At 38.6% G+C, this 22,854-nt stretch overlaps 1 protein-coding gene across 1 annotated transcript in view; it reads left to right on the plus strand.

Moving 5' to 3' along the window:
* The first annotated feature begins 3,024 nt into the window (after positions 1–3,024).
* LOC150079004 (pyrokinin-1 receptor-like) overlaps positions 3,025–22,854 on the plus strand; it is a 163,300-nt gene continuing 143,470 nt past the window's right edge. The window contains exon 1 of the mRNA XM_090382668.1: positions 3,025–4,069. Coding sequence (XP_090238794.1) covers positions 3,247–4,069 — 823 coding nt within the window. The 5' untranslated portion in view covers positions 3,025–3,246. The remainder of the gene's footprint in view (positions 4,070–22,854) is intronic.

Here is a 22,854-nt window from a genome sequence, read left to right on the forward strand (position 1 = left end):
AAGTTGGATATCAGGATCATCGTCCCTATGGTAAACTTCATTTCTTTTTTACCTGCTCGTATATTCTTTTGTTTGTATTCATACTTCAGGATTGCTTTGTGGAAATTTCTCGATAAAGGTTTGACAACAGTCAATAAAGATGAAAACAGAGTAATGTTGTATCGAATCTAACGAATACGAAGCTGTTTCTTAAAATAATTTGATATTCGATTCGTGAAGTAGGGAAGGGAGAAGGGCAGTAGTTATTGTTTCATTTCTAAACATCTGAAACTGCGGCGATTAACGAATTCCTTAACTGCATTGTGATGACGTCTCCTGCAGAAAACTTTTGCGAGTCCGTCCTTAATGATATTCATCTCGAGTTTTCATGTTAGAATGTCTCGGTACTTACGTATAATACCCCTTTTCCCTTGGGTGTCTGCGGTTGTGGTCTCTCCTCTTTGTTACTCTAGAGGTCGATTTAATTATCTTGCTCTCATCACAAGCTAGTGACAACCTCACTTGCTCTGCCTTTATTGCAACAAGGCTGCCTCCGCTGAAAGGAATAGTTGGAGGTTACCACTACGTATCCAATATACTGTATATTGAATTATATATGGGTGCCCAAAAGTTAAGCAAACCAACACACACAGCCACAATCTGAATATCCGAAAATACGATCATTGTGCTTTAAGCTAAGTATTTATAGGGATATCATTTGATATAAAACAAAGGTACTCGAGGTTATACAGCAATCCATCAATTTCTTAGTGAGTCAATTGCAAAATGTTGATATGGTGTATAATCACTTGTTGCATTCTACCTCCTTCTCCCTATATACAAGGCCTCTTTGTGCTGAGAACGAGGATCTCAGTTAATTATGAGAGCAATCGTGCCCTCACCAGAATAAGAGTAGTCTTAAGTTGATGAAGGCGTCCACGGAAGGGAATAAGTGTTCTTTCTAGATGAAGCACAGTTGGGAGAATCAATTTGTAGGCAGGGTTTTGATACAGTTATAAAGAGCACCTAGTTCCACCTCCTGTCATCGTCGGTCAGGTGTTGTCGGTTCGGTTCACGATGGTTTTTTTCGTGCTCTGAAATTATGGCAATGTAGACTGCACATCGTCTTGCAGAAAACTATGGTATCCTGTAAATCTTCTCATTTAGTCAGTGTCACCTCCGGTTGAGGTGGCAGTGTGACTAAATAACAAACATTACATAGGTTTAATGTGCTTCTATTCCCCTTTTGTTCAAGTAGAACTGACATAAGCAGTGCTCATGTGCGAAACTTGGCAGCTTGCATTCTAACGCATGGGTTCGAATCCCGTCTACAGGGACTTTTTCATACCCTGGCCGAGTTAGTCTCTGAAGAGGATAGTAGTATTTATTTATTTTTTTTTTTTCCTTCTCTTCCTCTTCCAGAAAGTTCAGTTTTTTCCAGCAAAACATCGTAAAATTTACAGAAAATATACTGATGCCTCACAGCCTTATTTGCCTTACCCAAAATCTAAAACAAATTTCAGTCGTTGATGCTGGTTTTAGGCGCATTCTTAGGCCATATTGCGAAATTGTGTATTATGTCTGTGCAAGTGTGAGTTCATGGGCCGATTTGCATTTTTTGCGGCTGAAAAACCCGGAATAAGTCAAGGGGAACATAACTCCCTCCTCTTGAGATAGGTTAACTACAGCAGCCCCGTTTGAAGAGATATTTAGAAATTCTTCCACTCTGAGAGAACTCGAGCCCAGATCTTTCTACACGACTGACAAGTGGCAAAACACTATTCTGTCAAGGATGACTTCCATTTAAAATGGAGATATCAATAAAAGAGCTTTTTAACTTGTTTATATTATAATTAATTTCTATTTCTACCGTGTACTTCAATAAAACTCTTGAAAGAGGGAATATTAAATATTATCCTCCTATTCATTCATTGTGATACACGTGTAAATCCTCCAGACATATTTAGCGACATTAATTTCTTACTAAGGTAAATAGCCATTCAAATTTTATACGAGTATTTCACTTTTTATTTTTTTTTTTTTTTCAGAATTGTGTATAATCTAAATAATAAAACAATTGCTAAAGAATTTGAGAAAACCTTATCTTCGTTAATCCCTAGCTTATATCCTGGATTGCAGTTGTATATCCTCCTTTGAACAATAAAAGAGTATTTGTTTATTATTATAAATATGATTTGTGTGTATGGTACAATTCCGTAAGATGTATAACCGTCCGAACGCAACGAAAATAATTTTTTGGTCATGTGATGATTGTTCTAATTGAAATTATCCAACAAAATTAAAATCATTCTCTTTAATAATGTCATTTTAGAGCAGTAGTGGTTATCACGCGGTTACTTCAGTGAACAGGAATAGTGTAAGAAAACTTCAGGTGTTCCTTCAAATATTCCTTTAGAGCAATTCTAGTTCCTGGCGATAGCTATTAAGTGTGAGAAGACAGATGATTAATCTTCCTGAGGAAAGCTGGAACTGCAAATGGATGATAGACATGCTCAGATATCGTACAGATTGGTCGAGGGAGGTTTCATTTTGAACTCCGAGGTTATCCAGACAATTGTGTGGATAACACAGTTACATTTTATTCTTTTGGAGAATAATTCACATTCGCGGTATGCAGTGCTTACATACGGCCATCCGACAGGTCAATTGCGAGTACCAATACAAGGTAACGAAGTTTCAGACCTCCCCCTTGTTTCTTCATCCCTTCTGAATTCCTATCTCGTTTGTTTTATGGTTGTCCATTTCCAGCCAGCCTGCCGACTTGTATTCAAATGCCTCACATTTCTTTCAGCAAAAGTTCTGCAAGCTGTTCTGTGGTGACGAGGTTCGGTCGCCCACGTTTATTCCGGCCGGGGTCTCTCCCCACTAGCTCGATGCTACACTTGTATCGATCTGTTTCGAGTTCGTCCACTCAGCCTGCCTTGTTACTCTAGGGTTCTACGCAGGCGCGCGCCTCTCCAGAATGTCCCTGGGTTAATACCGCACTGATGTGACTGTTACAAGAATCAAAACTGAACCCAGCGAGTGTGTATGTTTTGGGGTTAGTAGTGGAGGTGATGGTGGTGGTGTCGTTAACTTTTCTTCTACTTTACCGGGATAGTGGATGAAATTCTTTGATACGGATTTATCCAAGAGTGTCAAGAAGTTTTGACATCCTTCAAAATTAGCCACAAAATAGCAGGCCTTCCGAGTGTTGGATGGTCACAATCCCCAAATTTCTCTCCCTTTTTGAAGAATATACCCGAAATGCAGACAAATTTCAGCAAAGTGACCGTAGCTGTTGTTTGGTTTCCGGAGAATGTGTCTAATTCGGTAACCGAGGTGGCGAACGTTACCGATATGGACATCGTTCCAAAGCGTGATCCTCTTTCTACGGTGGTGCCTATGACCTTAGTGTATGCCGTGATCCTAGTTACCGGCGTAGCGGGAAATATATCAACTTGTGTGGTGATTGCACACAACAAGTACATGCATACAGCTACCAACTATTATCTGTTCAGTTTGGCCATCTCTGACTTGCTTTTGTTGGTGTTGGGTCTACCTCAGGAACTGTACCAGCTGTGGCAGAAATATCCGTACGTGTTTGGGGAAAGTTTCTGCGTGATTCGAGGGTTAACATCGGAAACGTCTACAAATGCATCTATCCTAACTATCACGGCCTTCACCGTGGAACGGTACGTAGCCATTTGTCATCCCCTAAGAGCCCATACCATGTCCCATCTGCCGAGAGCTATTCGGTCAATCTTAGCGGTGTGGACAGTAGCTGCTCTGTGTGCCATCCCTCTCGCTCTTCAGTTTGGGATCGTATACGAGACAGTCGACGGAGAAGTGCTATGGGAAAGTGCTAGTTGCGCTATCAAGCAACCGTTACTGCATGCTTTTGAGATCTCGACTTTTCTCTTCTTTGTTTTGCCCATTAGCGTCATATCAGTGTTGTATATCTTGATAGGGTTACGCCTACGACGTTCAACCGTCGGCCACCGTGATAATTCTCCGGAAGCTGCGAACGGAGGTGCCGGAGTTAAGCGACAGAGCATGAGCTCCAGAAGAGCAGTGGTGAAGATGTTAGGTAACTCGAACTTTTCCATTTTCCCTGGGTCTCAACTTATTACAGTTATAATTTAATTCTTAATAATTTGGCGCTTTTTTATAAATTTCCATAAGTAAATGAACCATGCGCTTCATGTAGATGAAATGATCTGGATACCACAGCGAGTTAAATAACTTTGAGCTCCAGCTTCCATCTCAATTTTCTCGTTTTTCCATTACGTTTTGCTAAAATTCAATTTTTTTTCGGGTGAAGCAATCAGTTGCAAGTGTGTTTACGAATCTGGTTTTCACTATTGATCTTCATTTGCACTCATTATACTTTTTTACATACTTTCTTTTTTAACGTAGCTACTGATTTCAGTTGTTGTCCCAATATAATCTACAATTTTACTGAATTTAGTGTCGATTTTCCCATACAGATGATAAAGTGTACAAATAAGCAATTCTTGTAACAAAGCAAAAAGCTGTCGAAGGAGAGTAGAGAGAAATAGAAACAGTAAAGTAAATGCTTAAAGGTATTTTATTTTCATTTTATTATCAAACGTTTTCGGTTAAAAAAGTTTAGGACTTTTTTTCCCCGAAAACTTTTAATCAGAATGTAATCACGATGAAATTTTAAATGCTTCTCTCTGATCTTCAGTTTCTCTTGCATTCATATCGAGATATATATGAACACACTCTTAACATAAATATTATTATCATTTATTGTCAGATTGGACCTTTTATCATCTCTAAGAAATGCAATAAAACTGTTTCCCGAGATGGGCATGTGTACCAATATTTATTTGCACTATAGTTCCAGTTCATAGTTACTTAAATAGGAACTGGAATTATAGTGAAATTTCCTATCCTGTTTAACAAAAGGAGGTACAAATCTGTAAATCAAATCGATGTCGTTTTTAAAGTAAGAAATGAAAGATATCTGCAAGTAAGAGAGCAGCGAAAGAACTGTTGCTATAACATAATCGGGAGGCCACTAATAAATGCTAATAGGTTGTGCAACCTTTACCATTACACGGTGTTCATCAAATATAATCTAATTTTAATATGCGTATGAATATTAGTGGATTTAACCCTTTTGCTTAATAGGATTTTTAGTTGCTTTCCATAATTTTTTTTTTTCTACTCCAGGACGGCCACATGTAGTGAAAGGAGTGCTAAACGACACGCAAGAAACCTGTCTTAACGATATGCTTAGTTCACTTTTAGCTCTGATCTGGTGTTTTCAGGAATATGGTGTCATAATTAATTATCTAGAAGAGGTGGAAAGATCATGGCTGTGTTAATTTTTTTCGGGGAAGGGACCTACACATTCGAACGATCAGAAAGAGGTTTCATGCATTTGTAAGTTCCTTCACAATAGGTGAACTGTGGTATGTTTTATTTAATCCAGGACTCAGACATCCTAATTCCCTGCGCGGGTAGCGCAGTCGTTACCATTCTATTCTTCTGCGCTGTGTGGAAAAAGCGTCGAGTTCTTCATCCAACAAAACAAGCAAATCGACCAAAGGGTGCAAGCGCAATTTTCCGACAGAAGCACACTGATACCACAGCCTTAGTTCCTTTGGTGCAAAAAAACATAACAGCACAACAAAAAAAAAAGATTGATTCGAGGGATGGGAACGAGCAGGGTGCCACAACCTTTTTGTCATCTGGTGGTAAAAGACAGTTATAAGTGGTTATACGCTCCTTGCCCGTTTTCAAACGTTGGATATTTTGGCACAACGTTATTAAAATGAGATTTTTCGAATCCTCTTATCGAGGATTCTGCGGCTACGAGTAATGGCTTCTGACTATACCTCATACACGGAACGTGGAATGCCTTTTTTCATTCGACAAATGGTGTATCCTGCTTGTTAAATCGAAAATGTTGGGACATGGAAAGGAAAGTTATTATCTGCTGCTATTAACTGTTGGTGAGGAATGGAGAAAGTCCCCTGAACGAATTTTTCTTTTGAAGAAAGCAAAACATGTTCATCGTAATTGTCTTGTATTTTTGTCCATTATCTATGAATACTAATTCATATCTCTCATGGAATTGTTTTATAAACGGTTCCTTATTTTGCATCTGGTTTGCTTTCTCTTGTTATTCTATATTAAATAATCTTCATTTTATTTTAGGAGGTATATGTTTAATTTTTTAAAAAAGAGTAATTTTTTCATATCATGCTTTAATTAAAGTTGAAATTTGCGAGAGTTTTTTTTAGCAAGTATAATGCATTGCTGGTATTTAATTTAAGTCTCAAAACATTCCTGGACGTTATTGCTTAATGTATTTATACACCAGGAAGTTACTGCTTAATGTAATATTTTATAATCTTGAAACCCATAAAACCCAACAAACTGCGAAAAAGACACCTAGATACATTCCTTGTTCAAAACCAGCGGTTGTCGCAAGTAGGAACCAGTTATTTTGTTTTGTTTTTTGACATAATTAAAATGTTTTTTTTTTACATCTGCATAAGCTGTTTGTTTATGAATATTTGTATTAAAAAACTTTGGGATATACCTCGTATTTCTTTCGCTAGAAAGAAGAGTCTGGTTTAATTACTTTTTAAGTATTTCCATTAGAAATACTTATAAATAAATAAACATCAACGAATACAATCGAAACAAATGCATCGAAAGCAAGGATAATACATTATTGATCTGCGTAATGAAGTGAACGAGCTTTCCTGTTAGAGCAATGATCTATTACTGCTCAAGTGAAATCAAACAGTTTCATAATCTGACTGCTTAAGTGAAATCAAACATACAGAAGATGGATACAATGGACTGCTTGAGATAATATAGATCCTAATTCTCCTGGGAGGGGGAAGGGACAATGGTGACTTGCTGCACACTAGTTGTTATGACAAATGACTTATAGGAATCAGTAGCGAGATTGCCTTTCCACAGGGATCCATTGTTACTGTGGGTCGTTTATTTACCAGCAGATGTTTTAACCGTTCCTATGAAATTGCTAAACACCTATCGACAAAAAAAGTGACAAATAGTTTGCATTAATGGAAGCTTCTTCGGTTTATTGTAATGATGCCTCTATCATATTAATAATTTATATCGCAATGGTGCATTTCGAACTGAGAACGTATCACTCCACTCTCCCGAGTTGTGAGTTGATATGAAATAATAAGGCAAGACATTTATTAGAGCTGAAAAGGCGGAAGTGGAAGGGAAAGTCATTGCACTGATTAGTCCTTCGTCGCATTCAGTGGCCGTCTGTGCGAGTACGGATAAATGGGGATTTCCTTATTGCATGTGACATCAGATTGCACCATCATCTATAGTGCTGAGGCCTGGGGAGGGGGAGGCACAAGTTATCTAGAGCTGTGGGAATCTCTGCTGTTATCTCGTCTTGGCCTGGAAAATCAAACGAGTTGTGGCCTTTAGGGAGGTTGAGTGACCGAGTCTAAGGATGGGAGTCGATACAGGCCTCAGTTTTCCGCAGTCGTGGGACAGCATGCGCAGTAGCAGTAAAATATCAGTCTCCACACTGAGACACTTTACTACACTGGGATACTTTGTATGCATCTCATCTACCTTTTCAGCCATATCTCCCAGGACATCATGAAAACACTCGGATGAATGTTCAACATTGAAATCATTGTAGCCATGCAACACGCATTTTTCTTTGCAGTTCTCAAAGGTCTCAGTGTCATTGCATCATAAAGGCGCCTCCGTAGCCAGGTGGGAAGGAGCAGCAGTGCGTAGCACACGCTTCTTGATTAGACCGGGGTTCGAGCCCGTCACCACCAAATATGGAGAATGCGGAAAGGTCATGGAATGACCACCGTATATCCCGGAGCAATATGGCCTTAGTTGCTAATGCTCCTAAAAACCAAATAACAAACAAACATTGCATCATAAAACGTTAGTAGCAATAATAGCGCATCTTAAACAGTATTGCTTATTACGATCATAATTAATAATTGCCCATCATAAACAGGAATGATTATTACGTAGATAATTAATAATTACATATCTTAAAGAATGTTTTAAGTGATTATTATGCCACATACGAGCATTAATTATAAAACATGTTTCATAATCATCGCTATTACGCCATGATTCACATTTGATCATTAGATCCGTTTATGGTATCAAGCAATAATAATATTTGTTGTTTGACACCACAGTCAACAATATTTAGAGGATTACAATTCAAGTAGTAATCCTAGAAACTACGCTCGTTCAGTTTTTCAATTCTTGTCCCACATAAAATAGTTTTAGGATGATTCGCGGGGAGGATAGCTTCAATAATTATGCCCCCCTCCAAATTATGCTTTATGAAACAGTAGTAGAATATAGGTAATTCTCGTGCTACAAATGAAACATTCCTATACGCATTATAAGCAATAGGATCATTTACTCAATTATGATTTCTGAATAACCACTTTTAAGAAATCTGTACATGTGCGGTTTTAGTAATTCCAACAATTATACAAATAAGCAATTCGGCCCATCACAGCTATTGGCTAGGGATTTGATTATTTACACGAACTGCGAGCTGTTCAAATAGAAATATCAGGTATACTAACATTTTGGAGTCAATAGCTGAGACCCGAACAACTTGTCCCAAGGGCGGCATCGGTATTCCATCCGCAGGCGATGGTTGGTGTTGAGGTTGCTGAGAGAATCCAGTGAAGTGATGTTGGTTCCATTCCCAACTATATTAATGCTAGTTCAGTTCTGATAATTAAGGTCTTTGACAGATGTTGAGGTCGTCAGAATCCTTCTGCTAGACTAGAATCTAGTTTAGAATGAATCTGTCCTAAAGGTCTTTAGTGGTATCATTCCATACAGTAATCTCGCTTACTTAAACAAATATTTCATTAATTCTGTTAATCCAAATACTTAATTTGGATACACACACGGACAGCAACTATATATTAATTAGCTTTAACATTTGATTGTCTGTAGTAGTCCGCATGTATTTGTAATTCTAGAGAAATTTTAGAGTGGTTTATCAGTCTTCAATATTTACTCAATTATACATTTTTTAAATTCCAAACGGGACAAGAAAATTGTTCCTCAGTTCTCTAGTTATCTACTGATGAAGGCTTTTCACGTGATCCTGCCCCAAAACCCATTCCATTTATGGACATTTCTTTTATTTTTTCAAAATCATAATACCGATCAGGTTTTATTTATTTATTTTTCGTTGTTGACCTAGGATTCACCACTGAAGAGTACAGCAAAATAAAATAACGGCTGAATATCGATAAAATGAGATTATTAATCACGGACAAATGTGAACAAATTTCGAAAAACTTAATTAGGTGATAAATATTGCAATTATTTGTTTTATTTATTGTTTTCAAAGTTATATGCATAAATAAATGAAATGGGCGATTATTCTGTTCACATAATCAGACTGGAAATTAATGTAATGTGTTATCAAATCCTATGCCAACTTAAGTATGTTTTTGTAAATGATAGTTTTAATTTATAAAAAAAAAAAAAAGGAAGGAGAATTTTTATTCAAATTATTATTTTATCAATTACTCTTCCAGAATTTTTACTTTTTATTCAAAACAAAATAAAAACGATCGAGAAACAGTTTGAAGTATAAACTTCATTAGCATGGTATTAGCAGTAATTCCCTACAGTGACGTTCATATTTTACACACACACACACACACACACACACACCCCCCCAGCACTCTCCAAATATTAAATGCCTTTTATGTCGTCGAAGTTATCGTAAAAATCAATTAGGACTCTGTTTTGAATATGAAGGGAAAAGATTTAGAATTCCAGCAAGAATCGTGAATTAATTATTTGAAGCCGCGAAAAGATTATCTGTGAACCATTATTATTGTGTTTTTTTTAATCTATTTAGCTGCATGATTTTATAAAAGTGATTATAAAGAAGCTTTCCACTACGATGTCGAATATCTCAACAAACCCTGGATATAAGCGGTTGAAATCTCGTACGTAGGTTATGAAACTACACTGCTGATGCAGTTGTTTTGAGGGTTGTTTTGCAAAACACGTCAAGGTCATCCCTTCCCCCCTCCCTCTATCAAGCAAACGTTGATGAAATTTGATGGACCTGATATTGAAGTTTATCAACTGGTCTTCGTATATGAACGTGTTTACTTCAGCTTATATTTAAATAAAAAAAAATGTACTTATGCAATGCGTACATACATACATGGTATCAACTGGTCCATCGATGATTTTTAATCAAGAAAATGGCTGATGCATTTAGAGACATCCCCGAGGGAATGGCAAAATTAAATTCTTGGGAGAATGACATACATAGGAAACTTCGTCAAAATTGGCCTCAAAATTGTTGGGTTATTGAAATGTTTTCTTTGAAGTTTTCCTTCCAGTTTGTTTCAATAAACTATTTTTTTTATTTGCCTTTAAAATTTACTTGGAGTGTAGTGTTGTTTAATATCTTGTTAGAATTAATGGCAAAATTTGCTAAATTTATTCAACTGGCACAGTCATGGTTTTTTTTATTCTTTGAATTCATAGAAATAGCTCTGAAAAGAATAACTCATCTTGGGAACGCTGTTGTTCAATATTTGATACTCGTATTTGCTGGAGTACCAAATTGAATGCACAGAAAAAGTCATACTCCTAAAAAGACCCTGATTTACATTTAAAACAAAGCAAACGTTCAGCTACGGAATACATAAGTCTAACAACACTGAGCATAATAGTCCTGGTTCCATAGTGGAGAAATTTTCTTTTAAGTTAGCCTCGGAAGATGTGCAGAGGCATTGCATTCGATGATTGACGTACATTGGAGCAACATTTATTTAATCTTCCACGTTTTCGTGAAAATAGCATTTCTGAACTTTGAAATTATATGGGGTTGCCAACTGCGCGTGAATTTTCCAATAGCTAGAAACTGTTTGAGACTAGGTCGTAGAATTTTTTGGGACTTGAAGAATTATTACCAGGCCTATAGTTGCCCTCGCTGGTAGCACAGTTGGTAGAATCGCCGTTCTCCCCACATCGGGTAGAAAAGACTCAAGTTCGCGTCTGGTCGATGACATGAGGAATTTTTATGGGCCTTTTCACAACGTGGTTTAGTTGGTTGGTCTGAAGTAAAAGGGTAGCACGGTTTTTCTCCAGAAAACAGGCAAATCGGCCACAAACACACAAAATTTACAGACATACCATATACGGCGCAATATTGCCTAAATTGCTGATGCGTCTTAAATCCTACAACAAACAAACAGCCCAATAGTTTAAACCAAAGGAACGAATTCCCTTCAAACTTCTGCTGATCGTTGACAGTGCCTTTGGTCATCCCTCACTGATTGCAGAATTGAGATTATTAGCAAAAACACAACTTCGATGTCCGGATGAATTTCATTCAGCGGATCACAAGGTTATAGCAATCTTAAAGGTGTACTATCTACGCGGGATATTTGCTAAAATATATTAGGTAAATAGAGGGATGACATGACTTTGAGGGGTCTTCGCGGGTAGCACAGTGGTGTAGTTACCGTCCTCCCCACACCGGGTGGAAAAGGACTAGCTTCGGATCCCGCCAACGACGCAAGAAATTTTATTGGGCTTTTTTCACTCCGTGGCTGAGTTAGTAGGTCTCAGGCGTAGATAGAAAGATTTTTTCCCCCAGAAACTGGGGGAAAAAAATCTTGCTATTTACGTTTTTTCGTCCAAATCGACCACAGAACACTCTATTTACAGTCATAATACGTACTCTGGTGTGCAAAATTTAAGAACCAGTCATCCAATATGTGTTCGATGGGATTTAGATCGTTGGAATGGGTAGGCCAATCCATACGAACAATATCCTCACTTTCCAAAGCATATCACAGCTGCAGTGCGATGGGGTGTGACGTTATCATCCATAAACACGAACTCGGGGCCAATGGCAACTCGGAACAGACACACGGGGAATTATTACCTCAGTACAGTAGCGTGCACCGGTTACAGTACCGCCTTCCAGTATCTGGAGTTGTGTACGTCCATCCAAGATAACGCCTCCCCCAGACGAGAACACCTCGATCGGCATATCTATCCCTTTCAGTGATGTTTGCGGGGTGATACAGTGTGCCAACCTTTCGCCAGAATCGCTGCTGAGACTGAATCTACTCTCATCAGTAAAGAGAGTACCTTAAGTAAAGATTTTGTGGTTGCAACTTTTAAAAATAGTGTTGGTCCTTAAGTTTTGCACACCAGTGTATACGGGTATATGTAAAAGATTACGGGTGGCCCTAATATAATAATTTGATTTGATGACCATGATTTCTTGAAAGGCTACAATATCAAACAGGCCAATAGTTTAAACCAAAGGAACAATTCCCTTCAAACTTAAGCTGGTCGTTGACAGTTCCTTTTTCATTCTTCACTGATTGCAGAATTGAGATTATTAGCATAAACACAGCTGCGGATCAGAGGGTTCTACCAATCCTAAAGGTGTACTATCTACGCAGAACGTTTGCTAAAATTATCCAAGGTACACAGAGGGATGGCATGACCTTTGGGGATTTCTGAAAGGGCTACAATATCTATGATGCTGTTTTTGTAGTAGGTTTTAGGAGCAGCTAAGGCCATATTGCTCCGTTTATACTGTCTGTAAATTGCATGCGTTCTGCGGTCGATTTTTGTTTGCTGGCCAAAAACCCGAGTTCAGGAGAAAAAAAATATTGCCATCGCCTGAGACCGACTAACTTAGCCACGTTGTAAAAAAAAAAAATCCCCATAAAAATCCTCACGTCATCGACGGGAGTCGAACTCCAGTCTTTTCCACCCGGTTTAGAAAAAGCCCATTTTACCAATTGTGCTACCCATGAGGGCATCTACGATGCAATATGAAATATTGCAACAACCCGAGATGAGATCAATCCAACGAATGTGAATGTTGTTTGGTCTGACCTGTCTTCAATTTCTCAAAGATTAAGATTTCAGGTAAACAGTCGAAGAATACGCCGTTAAAGCAAGATTGTCCAACTGACAATCTTGCTTGTCAATTGGACCTTGAGTATTAGGCTGATTGAAAATCTCAATTCACATTGTGAAGAGCTGACAAACGGAGTTTACATAGCTGGAGTCTCAGAAGGTTGCAGAGGAGAGCCAAGATGGTAAAGAAGTGGGACCATCGAAGGAAATCGCTGATGCATTCAACAACATCACCAAAGGAAGGCGATGTTTGATAGATGGATTTCAATTTGGCCAAGGTTAACAGAGCTATCCAAGTTGGTCTGATTTGTTAGAGAACAATGTTGAGGAAAGAAATGGCTAATCAATATAATAAATTCTTTACAATGTTGGAGTCAAAAGTGCTCTAAACCAATGGTTCCCAATCTTTTATCACTGAAGTCATACTTTAAGTTAAAAGTCGAATATTAGCGGTCCATCGAAATAGTTATTGCCATTTAACTCAATGGAAATTTTCCTGTTCTCGCGGAATATTTGAAAAGGGTCGTGGCACACCGGTTGCGAACCACTGCTTTAAACAAATTTAATTAATGGGTATCAGGTCTTGACGGGATTTATCTCATGCAGCACCTAGACAAAAGGCCCTAAATCCCCCTTTTTTTTAATCGGATTTTCTCCGAATGTTACTGTCGTAGCGCATGGTGTTGTCAGTCATTTGCCTAAACCTTTTCCTAAACCTTTTCCAGGTTTAGGGAAAGCTAAAACTGTTGAAATGTCAGACGAATTCACGCAACTATAGATCAATATCCCTTACCAGCTTTTTGGACAAGACGTTAGAAAAGATTATTCACAATAGACTTTTATGGTATCCGGAATCCCACGCAGTTAGCAATATGGCATCAGCAAATATCGAACCACGTTAGATCTTATGGCGAAAGCCGAGTTCCACATACGCCTCTATCCGAAAAGAACATCTTGTCATGGTATTCCCGGATATTTAAAAAGCCTTTGACACCACCTGGCACTATGACGTTATTCAAGATCTGTATGTTATATCATAGGATTCAGAGGTCGACTACCATAGAGTTTCCTTAAAAGTAGAACTTTTCAAGTACGTTATCACAATGATGATTCGCAACCTCTTGTCCAAAGAGGTGGTGTACCCCAGGGATCGGTGCTCAGCGCTCTTTGTTATTAGAATAAACGATTTAGCGCAGAACATTCCCCGGAATGTTCTGCACGTTCAGGATATCGCCAATCTAAAACCTCTACATATAGAAACGAATGAACCTCTACTTCACCTTCGGAGAAAGATACTGCTCCTTAATTGTGAGGTTAAAATACAGTCTTCCTTTTCATCCCATTTGGTCATTCCTCTGTGACTCTTAATAGGTAACCTTTTTAGAAATAAATCCCATGAAAACAAACCTACACGAATTCGTCTACAAGAGCTAATTCAGCAGTGGAATATGCATCTGACCAAACCTCACCAGGACATGAAAATAATACAAACTCTACAAATTTATGCTGACGGCTCCAAAAGTGTCACAGCTGTGGGTGCTGCTTTTGTCCTACCCACATCAATGTCTCATTACCATAGGAATGCAATGCTCTCACCGTTCTATGCCATTACGATGGCTTTGACCTTTCTTACTAATGATTTCACCCCGAAGACCATAATCTGTAGCGACTGAGTGCAGCGACGGCTCTCCAAGATAATTTTCACTCTTCACATCATATTCCTAAAACAAATATGATCTCAGATATCGTAACTTGATAACAGTAAACAGATTGTCATACTCTGTTACTTGAGCATGCTGGAATACCAGGAAATGAGCGTGCAGATAAAGCAACAATGACCACATACAGATTCCTTATACGGATTATAAATCAATCATAGGCAGAGTATGCAATGAAAGGTAGAGAAATTTGGCATAACCGGTATATAACAAGCTTCGAAACAAAGTAGAATCCAACAACTGAAAATCCAGCTTCCGATCAAACAGACGTGAAGAGGTTGTGTTGGCCAGAGCGTGTATATTCATTGCTAGGAGATGATGCCCCACTTTGCTCGCACCGTGTTTTGCCACTGACTGTAAAACATGTTCTTATTGAATGCACTCTATCAGTTTGCCAAATTGGCATCATTCCGATCCCTCTCTGACTTACAGAAATCTCTTCAGCTCAGTTATGTTATTGGGGATAATTCCATTCTAAGTTTTCCAACTATCAAAAATTGATTAACTCATTTTAACGCACATTTTCACTCCACACAAATAAAACATCTTGATCATTTTAGCCCTTGCGTTAAAGAACTCGCTCCAACAACAACTTTGCAATTAAACATTACCCGCTCATGTATAATATTGCTTACGCATACTCACACAATAAATAACCCACACGCGCGCGAAGGTTATTTATTAAGCTGCTAGTCTCTCGTGGAAGTGGATGTATTTTTGTCGTATTCTCGTATATATTTTTTACTAATTTGAATCTTGCAAATGACCCATGCAAAGTTGTAGTTCATAATTTAGAACAGTTTTTTTTCTTTAAGTCATTGAAATTCGAGCGGACACAAATGGAGAAAACTGAACACTGAAACGTAATAAAAGAGCTTTAAAAAAAGGGGTTATCTAGAAAGAATATTCATGAGAGCATGGCAGTGTATTAGGAGAATCAGCTCCATCATATGCAACTTTAAAAAAAAAAAAAAAAACTTGGAACTGTAGCAGAACCAACATCGAAGACAAGAATCGCAGTGGATGTCTATCAACCATCCCAGGAAATAAATCAATACAGTTCATGACAAGGCGATGGATGATCGTCGAGTAACTTCAGAGAAATAGTTTACAGGCACCTTAATTGAATGGTTGCAAAACATTCTGTGAAATGAATTCCTCGAGCCTCTCGCGCACAGTGCTGGTCCGATGACACGAAGTATTATCATCTTGGAAGATTCGGTTTTTGTGCCGGAAAAATATGCAACGTGGCAGGGTGTACAGGGTCTTCTAAGAGATGCCGGAACTGCAATTATTAATTCTTCTAGCAATTACCATTGGTCTACAAAATGATATTCATCTAAGGGCGTTTTTACCTCAATTCATTCCTCACGGTTCTTTTGTTTTATAGCTCTCTGCAAAAATGGTTTTTACCTAGTCTCTACACTTTATTCTCACCGGATATCTTTATTAAGTTCTTATTTGTTGCTTCCTTTTCCTTCCTTCCACCTTTCCGATACTTCACTCTGTCACAGTGGACGACTGGAACATGTCCTGTATCACTGTCCCTACTACAAAGGCCTTCGTCTTCCCCTAGCTGCTTTCTGCAGTCTCTTCTCTCCTGACCACGAAACTGAACTTCTAAAATTCAAAGATATCTTCACTCAAAACTATTTTCTGCCTCTCTGCCTCTGTACCGCCTGTGACGTCCTCCACTACATCTCAGAATCACCATTCACTCTGAGTAATCAATATAGCATATTCTAATGTATCATTTTAATTCTTTTCCTTCTTGTATGCCACTGGGGTTCATATGGCGTCTGTCTTATGCACTGCGCATTATGCTGGCTCTCAGGGCGGGATTTATATTTATTTCTCTCTTTGTTTTTTTTTTTTTTTTTTGTTTTGTTTTCTTCTTTTTCTGTCTGCTGCTATCCTATCAATATATTTTTTTTTTTTTTTCTATTTTTCTATGATAGCCCTTTTGAGAGAGGCTTTCAGGCGGATTGTTTAATCTTTATTTTTATTTATTTATATTTTTATTTTATTCTGTTTTTATGCTAAGAGGCGGAATTTTGCTAGTGCCCGGGTTTGGGCTCCCTGGTACGGGATAGCTCACATCCGCTGGCCTTCTATTCCACCAATGGCTTTTCATTTTTTTAAATGAATAGTCCCAAACTCGCTTTTGGACATTCTGGACGGAATATTTCGAAGTCCACCATGATTCCCTCTTAGTTGTGACTCACCTGCACGCTTTTCATGTGATCGCCTTCTAACGACGAAACACACACACACACACCCCTGGCCTTTTACATAGTTCAGTATCACGATGGAGTTGAAATAACGTTCAGGTGACGCCCTATATAAGCTACTATACATGTCTACAGACTTTACCAGTGAAACCTTGGTCCATACACACAAGACATTTGGACTCATCCGACTATCCTCGTTCTTGCCAGCAAAACGTGCTCCATATTAAGTAACCATCGCCACTTACCTGCCTGATAGTAGACACTATGCAAGATGGTGTCCATGGACTCGTATTATTTAAGCCGCACAGGAAGACGTCCGTCGGCAATTCGTACCAGGTATTTGGACTCATCCGACCAGCACACTCGTTTCCATTCCTCCAGTGTTCAACGAGCATATTATTGTCACCACAGCATTCGCCGCTGACGATGATCAGCAGCGAGGAGAGGATGTCTCTTGGGTCGTCTGATGGGGGAACCCAATATGTCTGAGTGTGCGGCGCATCGTAATTTGGGATTTGTTCTTGCATTCCCCATATTGTGTTGCGATGTCAACTGTCGCACAACTGACAGCGCGCTGCACCCTTCGTTAACCGCGAACATCCACCTTGCGTATTCCTTTACAGTTCTGTTGGAGAGAGGTGGTTTGACCTGCTTGACATTGTTTGTGGACCGTGAGCAACCGACGAGACGTGCTGTTTTCGATATGGAAGCACCCGATGCGCGAGCTCTCACAATCATGCCCTTTTGAAACTCCGTGATATTTTTACTACGTCCCATAACTGCTACTTTATCACTTTGATTGCACGACCAGATGCAAGTTACCACTGCTCTAGCGTACGAAGCTGTTCGGATTTTTTTTACTGCGAACTATCCGGTACAGTCCATTATAGATGGGGTGGTCATAATTCAGTGATCACTGAATGTGTGTACGATTTATAAATGACCATTTATATATAAATAACGAATGAAGAATAATAAAGTTAATACTCGGGTTGTCCTTGAGCGCATTTCCCGTCACTGCCCTGGACATCATAATGTATATTAACTGGACATTTCAGGGAGGAATCTGATTGAGTTATGTAATGCTCTGAAGGGAATCGGTAAAAGGACGAAAATGATATTTTTTCAATGGTAGGAGAAATAAGAACTAGGTCATAAATATAAAATTTTATGGAGTATCTGAAGTTGGAGCTCATGTAGTTTACCATTGCAAAGCGTGTTGTACATTACTGAATTAAACTGCCTACCACAGTGGTCGAGGAGTGGAGTTTCAAGGTAGAAGTGGATAGTCGCCCTTCTCATCGCCTTTTTTTCTGAAAAAGAAGGTTCGGTCTGCAAAAGAAATAAGTGCCCCCACTTTTTTTGCCATTAAACGCCGTGGGAAGGACCTGATTGAGGTATATAATTCCCTCAAAGGGTATCAATAAAATGAATGAGTGAGGTACATTTTTCAATAGCAGAAGTGGTAAGAGGGGCAAACAAAGGCTCGATTGTTATGAAACATTACCTTCCTGCTTAGGCGGCTAAATCGGAGAATTTTAAGGAATCGGATAATCACTTATGGGGATGGTGTGAGTGATTGGGAATTATTTTTATTTATTATTTTTAGTTTTTGAAGATTCAGGAAACGTCCGCTTCCTTTCATCACTTAGTCATTCGAATACTATACGATCATATTTTCTTTAGCAGCAATACTGTGTATTTGAAAGTCAGGACTGAGGCAACACGTGGTAACTCATGCTGATGCATTTTCTAGAAACTTAATTAGCTTTTAGCTACGTAAAGAAACTAGCCTTTCGTTAATTTATGCATTTATAAAAATGAATACAACTTAGAACTTATAGTGGCGTACGTAAGATCTCGGTTGGTCGTAAAAAAAAAGCCCTCACTGGGAGAGCAATTCTGTTTGTTCCTACTGTCAAACTTCTCATTTTTGTAAACACAAAATACCACAACGAGCAGAAAGAAATGATCGTAAATGACCTCAATACCACGGTCAAGTTCAAAATAATGCGCCGATTTATTTTTAAAGGAAATACGCTTCACTTGGAAATGAATCGATAAGTGTCTTAAAAGTACTTTAGTGAGACATTGCTGTTGTGGATTTGGTTAAGTTGGGCTGAATATGAGCGAGCCACCTAAGGCTATGAGTGTCAGTAATGTCTGTAAATTGCGTGCATTCTGTGGCTAGTTTAACTGTTCGGCAGAATAAAAAGACTATAATTTTCACGTCAAAAAAAAAAAAAAAAAAAAAAAAAAAAAGCACCACCATTTATCCCTAGCCAGATAAAGGTTCCTATTGTAAATAACGGCCATTGAGTTTGAGGGAGTTACTTTTCTGAAAGTTCAGCTCTGGAAGGGACCTTAATGAACACTTTTGACTCTAAGATGGCGGTTGCCATTTGGTAAAACACACCAGCATCTACCCTAAACAATACTATTTTATAATACCCCCCCTTCACTTTTCTCTATCGTTGTAAAGTTCCAAATACTATGTGAATAATAAGCACTTTTCTAACCTCTGAAGGAGTAGTCTACCCAAATCATTTGCAGCAAATCTCGCATCTGTTCCTGGCTTTGTGAAATAAAGTTACGTTTTGGTGTCTTACTTTTTTGCTAATATTTTTGCCGTTTTATAAAAGCATTCCACAAATCTTCATTTGGGTTATGTACAGGAATTCATGTAATCACGGTGAATTGGTCTTTAGAAAATCGATTCCTTCGAATGATTTATTATTTTGTTTTTAAGAGCTGTTCAAAATTGTGAAAAGGCTTTTTATTTTTGGTGTTTCCACCTTTCAGTGCTTCTGAAGAATGAAAAGTTTCTCGCTGGATTTCGATGTCACGTACTTTACAATAGATCAGACTTCCATCTGTAGAGAAGAGACACGTTTTCACTCCAAACTTCCACTGTTTACACTTAACTAGACACGGAGTCTTTGAAGTTTTCGCATCTTGAAGTTCGTAAATCAGTTTACCGGAATATGCTCCATTGAAAGTACTAGGCAGTACGCTGCATCCCCCCACCCCTCAACTTTGACATACTCTTCCCAGACGAAAAAGAAAAAAGCTCGGATCTTGGAGTGAAATAAGTATGTATAAAAGACAGCCATGGTTCTAAATATTTCTATTGCACTTGCTATTACTGAACTGTGAGCTGTTTTCTAATGTATAAATTTTAACCAAGAATTCCACAGAAAAGCCATCTGTAGTTAGGAATTATGGAGAATACGACTGGCAACTTGGATATTGCACCAGCCTATAACTATAAAAAAAACTAATTGTGAAGCTTTCGGAAACGTGAAATATCTCCGAACGACTTTTTAATTACAGGAAGTGGACAAAGTTGTGTGAATGGGGAAAGACGACAAAATTGGTCACTGTGCGGTCATCCAATATTAGAAAAAAAAGGGAACTAATGCCATAGGAAATTCATGCGAGGATATGGTTGCAACATTGGGGGAGGGTGTCCTTCCTATTCCATGGTTAAATGGGCTGCAGAATTTAAATGAGTGAGGAGAGCCTGGAAGATGAATCATGCTGTAGAAGACCTGCAACATGCGTCTCTCCAGACATTGTTGACAGCGTAGCGATCGAAGAGTGACAGTTCAGTACATTGCCAGTATCTTGGAGGACAGGATGATGGGTTCCAAAGTTGTTGACAGCAGGTCAAACCACACGAGTTGTCGAGTCAAGTGAGCATTTGCATTATTTTCCAACAGATCCAGCAAATTCCTTACAAGGTTTGTGACCATGGGTGAGACGGGTTCATAACTTTCAGCGAGAGACAAAAGAGCAGTCCAAACAGTGAAACGCATCTCTTCTCCCCCCTCCAGTCAATTTCTTCTCCTGGCAAGATGAGTGCATCGGTTTTTTTGGACACTAATGGACTGTTGCTAGTGAATTACCCTCAGAAAGGCCAAACAGTCACAGAGCGTCGTATTACGCAGGCCTTATGTGGATTTTTTGTGAGAACGTTAAATAAAAATGTCGTGAAAAACTCAGCGAAGAAGTCATGTTCCACCGGGACAACGCGCCTGCTCAAAAGTCTGTCAATGTCATGGCTGCGCTGCATGAGTGCGGATTCGAAATCTTGGATTATTCCCCGCATTCATCAGATCTTGTACCATCGGACTTTCACCTATTTCCTAATTTGAAAAAAAAAAATTCCTGGCCGGCATCCATTTTCCAACCAACCGTGACGTCATTACTGCAGTGAATGTATTCCTGGAGGCCCAAGAGAGAACTTTCTTCGCAACCGGAATCAACACATTGCAGCATCATTGGCACAAGTGTATTGACTCTAAAGAGGATTAAGTTAAAAAGTAACATGTTATCAGACTTCCGAAATAAACCCTTCAGACGCCCCTCGTATAAGGAGGGGGGTGCTCACACACTGTTTAAAAAAAAAGTATGTATGCAATCCAAAATTTCAGAACTAAAGGGTTTGTGGTATAAAAAATGATTGCTGAAAGAAAGGTCGAGAAATACTCATGTAAAGTATGATTTATGCTTAGATATGTATTCATTTTATGGAAGCAATACTGTGCTGCCATTTGGCCGAACTCATACAGCTTCAGGTAAGGGAGGAAACTTTCCAAGTCTTCAAAAGTTTTATTTTTGAAAAATTGCAAAATTTTTCGATTGTTCAAGACCAATAATAGATTGTCGATAAAATGTTATCACAGCAGATAGTAGTTTTCCTCGTAATTTTATTTTCGGTTCCATCCAAAGAATCACAACCAACAAATATTTCCTCAATATTATTTCCGCATATAGTGGCGATATTTTTCATTCCCTTTTGCAATTATCTCCCTCCATCTTGCTTTTCCGCTCGATACGCCTTCAGAATCAGAAGTTCTGGCCACGTGTTATCCATACCATATTCTGTACTGTGGGAGTTGCCAAGTATTTTTAACATGAAAATTCGTGAAGAAAAGTAGCCCAAAGCTGCTGGTCTGTATTGACACATTGTAATCATTTGTAATGGAGAAATATGGTTAAGTTAGGATATTTGATAAACATCAAGCATCTAATTTGTGTACTAGCGATTGCTGGTATACGTATATTTTCCAGACAATTCATGTACTTCAAAAGGAATATTTTCTCATGGCAGCACACTGGACACATCGTAATTTTATCTTTTCGTTCGGAAAAGGCCTGGGGTTCGAATGCTGTGACCCGACTTTTTTTGCAAACAATTTGACAGAAACATAGCATTGGACATGATTTATAATTCGTCTTTGGGTTCACATCCTCTTTCGGTGTTGGACGCTGAGAACTCGCGTTTACACAAATTTAATATCTGCTAACTTAAAATTAAGCTTCGTGCCTAAGAAATGCACGAATATATCAATTATAGCAAATTATGCAGTACTTAAACTATACACAAAGCTTAGAAACGTGTTAAACATGTTTCAAAATTGAAAAGTGGACTTACTAGACGTTTGTTTGCAGACTAATTAAAGCCCAGTTTAGAGAATACCTGAGGGGTTACTGAAGCCTTTGTTTTTATTTATACGGGGTGTGGGAATAAAGTTCAAGGAATGGTGCATTAAAAAGAACACAAAGTGAAGGAACTCAAAAATGGCTTCACTTTTATTCAAAGTAATCACCACCTAATTGAACGCACTTAATACCCTGTTCTAAAAGTTTCTGAAAAGAGTCGGCGAAGGCGTGCAAAGAGATGTTTGGTTCAGCAGTTACTTTTATTTTATGTCCTCAACATCCCGAAATCTCTTTCAGGGCAGTTTTCACCTTGCGAAAGAGGAAGAAGTCCGCTATCGCTAGATCGGAAGAGTAGGGTGGACGATTAATCTGTACAATGCCTTCATAACAAGTGTTTAATGGACTGGGGCATTGTCGTGCAACAAGAACCAGCTGTTTTATTCTCGAATTTGTTGCATCACCTGGGAAATGCGTTTCAGTAGTCTTTGAAGCACCTGTACTTAGAACGCATCATTGAC

This window comes from Mastigoproctus giganteus, chromosome 10 (genome assembly GCF_048544385.1).
Source record: "Mastigoproctus giganteus isolate SK-2022 chromosome 10, ASM4854438v1, whole genome shotgun sequence".
Classification (NCBI taxonomy): domain Eukaryota; kingdom Metazoa; phylum Arthropoda; class Arachnida; order Uropygi; family Thelyphonidae; genus Mastigoproctus; species Mastigoproctus giganteus.